The sequence below is a fragment of the Solanum stenotomum genome, chromosome 1, assembly GCF_019186545.1.
Source record: "Solanum stenotomum isolate F172 chromosome 1, ASM1918654v1, whole genome shotgun sequence".
Taxonomy (NCBI): domain Eukaryota; kingdom Viridiplantae; phylum Streptophyta; class Magnoliopsida; order Solanales; family Solanaceae; genus Solanum; species Solanum stenotomum.
The window spans coordinates 19824918-19830992 of NC_064282.1; the positions used below are offsets into that span (position 1 = coordinate 19824918).

Sequence of the window (6075 nt, forward strand, 5' to 3'; positions counted from 1 at the left end):
TTTTTTTATGTGAGATCAAAACGCAAATCATTTTATATGGCTATATCAAAATTGAGAACGATCGATGAAATAGTAATTAAATTGAATTATATTTAGTGATAATATTATACTAAGTTATTTGAATGGCAAATAAAGGTCGAATTATAGATTTCAGTTTTAATTTGGTTACCGTGCTTCTAAAACGTAACGCTTTTATAATTGAGATTTTTATATTGCATTGTTAACCACCACAAGTTCAAATTGTGAATTAATTAAAATGTGATTACATTTTTGTTTAAAACTTTGTTACTCGAGTCTCTAATTGTTAAATTCCTTTAGCACTGCAAATGTAAAATACAAGTAAAATGTTCTGAAATTTAATGGATTATCCGATTTCCAAAACAAACTTCCTTAAAATGTACTTATTAAAATTCATTTTTATGTTTAAAAACTAAATGTAAAAAAATTGCAGTTGTCTAGAGCAATGTTAAAGTGGCTATGTTTTGACTCTGCTTTTATATATACTAAGAGAAATAGATAATCAAAAAGAGATGTAATTTTTAGTTTTTATAATCACTTTTTGGTTGTTAATATACAGACTGGGACGGCAAATCTATTAGCGACAATTAATTAATGATAATTGCTTAATTGCCATTAAATATGTTTATTTAGTGACAATTAACTTCTTTGCAAATGTCCTTAAAGTCTATAGCGATGGAGGATCCAATATTGACAGTTAACTAATGCAGATAAAAGTTTTAGAGCTCTTTGTTAATGTGCATATTTATTGCTGCTAAAAGCTGATTTTATTATGGTATCCATATAATAATAATGGTTAATCCTTTATTTTTTAAAAAAAATAAATAGAAAAAGATTGGCAAGTGCCTAAAAGAAAACAATGCTTGCACTATCAAAGTAATTCATAAGATAAAACTGGAGGATATAAAACACATTTTGGCTAATGAAGTTTCCAAGCAATCTACATGTTATTTTGATAAAATAAATCTGGGACAAATTTTACTAAAACCAATATGCAACTTGTACTTGTAATGTTTTGTCTAGACTTGACAATACTAGTGTATCCTTTAATGATATTCTTAATTATGATTGTGTAATGACTGCATTTAATGTTCTTCCTAATTTTTTTTCAATGACAAGGGACACCCGCAACCGCTATTCTTTGGGTGCACACAGGTAAAACTCCCGCTCTTAACAATAATTCACAAACCACACTCGCACTAGGCAAGCCCAGTGCGACGAGCTCAACCCAAAAGGCAAATCCCTTGCTGGCAAGGGGTTTTGAACTTGAGACCTCCAATATGAAAGTCTCAAGCCCTATAGCCATTGTTTAGAAACTTGTACTTAATAATAATTGTACTTACTCCTTGCATGATTTGATGCTCAAAGGAGATGACAATCAATAGTTTTAATTAGCATTCTATGTAAAGAGATTTTGATTGCAGGTTATTAGTCAGCCAGCTAATAAGAAAAATTCTTATATTCAACACACATTCGGAGAGAAAAATAAAGCAACAGTTTTTTTTCACAAAGCAAGAAAGTAGGAAGAGAGTATAAATATACTAAAATAAGATAGCATATTTAGCAGTTCTTCTACTGAAAAATGCAATATGATTACTCTAGTAACGATATTTTGATTGAATCGGTTTAAAAAGAAAAAATAGCCAGTGAACTAGTTCGGTAGGACGAAAATGATTGGAAAAAATCATATTCTATTACACAAGTTTCCTACTTATTTGCGATGAAAAAACCTTTGTTTCTACTGGTGCATCTTTTGAACCAAAAAAGGGAGAAAAAAATGGAGAACTACACAAGGCAAATTGACTATGAAGTTTAATTTTTCAGCTCATTGGATCTTTTATCCAATCTGTTTGTATGATTAAGTTCTTCATATTTTTTCTAGTGTAAACCTAGAGACACTTTCAAATAAAAAGCCAAGCTGAATTATACTACAAGAAAGAACTGATTCTTTGCTCTGATTATATTATTTTATTAGCCTGGAAAAAAAAAAGTAAAGTAGAGGACTTTAAGATCATCAAATGATAAGTGTCTTCATGAAGTTAATTAACTAGTTTCCATACCAGGGATATATCCATGAAATTAAACCACTATAGTTAATTAGTCTCTTAATAACCGCAGGAATTTTTTATTTTTAAAAAAAAATAGTATCTAACTATGATAAAGTTCACTGGTTCCATGAAATGTTTAATTTTCTTTATAAAAATATTTCTCCTTTATACATAGTAATTTCATAATACCACTAGATTTGGAAGTATTTATATATGTTCGATTGAGAAATTAAAGGAGCTGGTATTGGTCAGCCATTTGAGATAAGGTTGAGAGAACCTAAATTTTTATTGATATAAGCAACAACTTATTTTAATCCCCACTTTAATAATAACCAAAAGCATAGATTAATTATATATATCTTATTATTTCATGGATGAACAAGTTGTTAAAAAGAAATAGTCACACCAGACTAATCACTTTGAAAAAAAAAAATTAACCCTCAAAAAACAAGAAAACATTTCTAATTAATGGAGTACTTAATTAGAAGTACCAAAAAAAAGCACACAACAACAAAGAAGGAATTGAAGAAGGATTTTTTTTTTTCACAAAACTTAAAAATTTCAAAACATGAATCAAAGTAGCTAGAAAACCAAGCTTAATAATGTACAAATGATAATATTAATCCATTGAGAGATTTAATTTTTTCATCATAAAAAAAAGTAGAAAATTTCTTAATAAAACCTGACCTAATATTGTGGCCTGTTTGTTGAGTTTCCATTCCATCCTTCACCTCCACTTTCCAATTGTAGTTGACCACCATTTGGCATGTTTAATGGCAAATTAAGAAAAGGTAATCCAATATTAGATGGATCAGCAAAATTACCACTTTGTCCTTGTTGCTGCTGCATCTGAATTGACTCATTCTCTTCATCCAAAGGCAATCTCTCATAAGCAACATTAGTAAATGAAGAAGCAATAACAATAACCGGACCCGATGCAATTAGCGCACCCACAACGTTTCCACCAACAACTTGACCTTGACCACCAGCTAAATAAATCGTTAAGCTGGTGGCCCCAGGGGGAGCGGGTGGTGGTAAGAAAGATCCAGATAAAGATAATATCTCAAATCTTCCATGTAACGTCACCACAGAACCGGCAGCCTGTGGCTGCCGTATGGTGACGTTATTCACCGTACCGCTCCCACTTAGTATACAAATTCCTCTTTGCCTTTTTCTCGCATAAGTCGCAACGGATTCGAAAACGTCATGTCCGCTACTCACTTCTAAAATATGCGCACGGAGCGCGTTAGCGCTCTCCCGTGTTATTATCACGGGAGGCTTAGGCTTGTTTTTGGACCCCGCGGGACGACCTCTTGGTCTACGTGCTACCCCGGGGCTATTATTATTATTATCGTTGTTGTTGTTGTTGTTGTCATCATCGGAAAATTGATTATTGTTCCGGTTGATTTCATCATCTTGAGGACCGTGGAGATGATGAGGGAGAAAACGATGATGAGAAGCGGAACCTAAGTCCAAACCAGCCATAACGATAACAATAACAATAACAAAAGTAGTGAACAGAAAACTAAGCTATAATAAACTATGATATGATTAATAATAAGGGAAATTAATTAATCACCATGAGTAGAAAATATGTATATATATATTTCTTGAAGTGAAAATATATTTTATGGAAAAGAAAAAAAAAACACAAGAAATTTCAAACCCTAGGAACGAATAGAAAAGTAAAGAGAGAACTGAGTGGAGAATACAGAGAAGAAATGGAGATGAAAGAGAGAGTGACAAAGTATAGTACATATTAAGGCCTTAAAATATAGCAAATAGTTTAATCAATGGAATTGGGTGGGGGTGGGGTTGGGGGTGGGGTGGGGGTAGGAATAACGATTAAATTAAATATTGTTGCTTTCTATAGGAATAAAATAATAAAGGAGGAAAAGGAAACAATATTAAAAGATAGGTTAATTAAGAGAATACATCTTTCATGTGAGAGAAATAAAACATGTCATGATGATATATATTTTTTTGATTTTAACTTAGTGTTCGATATTTTTATTAGAGTTTGAGTAAATGTAAATTTTCGTTGAGAAGTCCCATGTTAGGAGTAAAGCGTGTCCTAACAAAAGTTATAAGAGAATTCAAATTCGAAATTTCTGATTAAGGATGAAAGAATATTTATTACTCTATCACTGCCTTTATTTGGTATGTCACGATGATATTTAATGATTCATTATCTAATGTATGATATTCAGAAAACCTCTGACTATGAGTTTTAAAAAATACATAGAGCACTTAGTAGTGTCCTTTTAATTAAAAAAAAAGAGAGTTCATTTTTGCATTTCAACCCTGTGAATGGTCGTGTTTATATTATATTATATATAGGCAATCATTCTTCCTATTGAAACTACAAAATTAAGGTAATGGGAGGGAAAAGTTTTGGATTTTCCACTTAGATTGGTTAGGACGGTAACGAAATTAATTAAAACAAGAAAATCTACGCCATATATCCTATGAAAATACTAGGTAATAACACAACGTATATAATATTGATTTATTTCTTTCTCTCTTTATATATATACTCTAGTTTTATCTTTTCTCTAGGTTACTAAGTGTGCTTCAACTATGTTTAGTCATTTAAGAAGTGAACTAGCTAGAGTAATTTCTAGAAATTATTTATTATTATTTGTTGGTGTAATAGTTCCTACAATACTTATTCATATAAAAATTTAGTCGAAAACCATTCCCGCCCCTGAATTATAATTTTTTACTCCTTCCTTCCGTCTACTTTTAATTGTCATATTACGCTTTTCAAAAATCAACTTGACTAATTTTTAAAGTTAAATTAGCTAACATTAATTCGATATTTTAAACAAAAAAAATTAAATATTCAAAAACTATATAAAAAAGTACTTTAAGTTGCAATTTTTTGCATATCAAACGATGAAAAAATGCATTGTAAAATGTTAGTCAAAATTCTTATAGTTTGACTCTAAAAAAAGAAATCATGACAATTAAAAGTGAGTAATATTATAGTTTTGATTTTAGTATTTAGTAGAATATATATTGATAGTTTCTTATTTGAATACTGTAGTTTTTGAGTTGAATATTTTGATTTTGAATTGAATATTGAAGTTTGTATTTAAACGTTGTGATTTTTTAATTTGAATATTGTAGTTTTGATTTGAGTATTTAGTAGAATGCTGATTTGTGTTTATATATTAAAATTTGAATACTTTTGACAAAATTTCTTATTTTTCAATCTTCTCATAGTTTGTTGGTCAAAAATTTTAGAAAAAAAACTTTTTGTAGGAAATAAGTTCCTCAAAAATGAGAAAAATGACTTCTTTAATGAGAGTAAGAAAAACAAAATCTATATAGATTTTGATCCTCCACCCTCTGACATACCCCATGACTCTCATGATCGTTTTTTATTTTCACCTAGTTTTTTTATTTTGATCCTTATCATAGATTTTGTATATAATTTGTGACTTGCAATGATGGGTGATAGAATTCTTGAAGTGGTCGGAGGAACATTGGATGAGATTTTTAGTTTTGAAGTTCGACTATCAGTATTCTAGGTTAAGCTCAAAATTGGATTTTCATTGTTCTATGAGGTCATATATGTAATTTTTTACTTGGTTTAATAATTAGTGCGGATTTTGAGATGTTGGAGAGTTATTTGAGCCTTTAATTGAGTTTTGAAGTTGTAAGAAAATCAAGATTGGCAGAGGTAAATTTTTAGTCAAAGCGACCTCAAATTATTGATTTGATGATTTCAATATATTCAAATCTAGTTTTATTAAGTTAGTATGCATATTTGGTTCATTTTCGTAGTGATGGAGTTATTATCATGATTCATATCTTTATAAGGTGCTTTTAATGCGATTCTGTTGCATTTAATACATTTCAACATGTCAAGGTCGATCAAATTTGGGGTGTAACACTGAAGCATTGACAAAATTAATTTGTATTACATCTCATCCCACTCGTGAGTTAAGATATATTTATCTGGTTCATTGATCATTATTCTAAGACATTTATCATATTTGTA

The 6075-nt window shown here is 29.9% G+C and overlaps 1 protein-coding gene across 1 annotated transcript; it reads right to left on the reverse strand.

Annotated features, from left to right (window-relative positions):
- Positions 1-2616: 2616 nt before the first annotated feature.
- On the reverse strand, positions 2617-3750 carry LOC125842787 (AT-hook motif nuclear-localized protein 23-like). The gene has a single exon (XM_049522100.1). It carries the CDS (start codon positions 3549-3551, stop codon positions 2754-2756), a length of 798 nt encoding a protein of 265 aa, XP_049378057.1. The 5' UTR covers positions 3552-3750; the 3' UTR covers positions 2617-2753.
- Positions 3751-6075: the final 2325 nt, after the last annotated feature.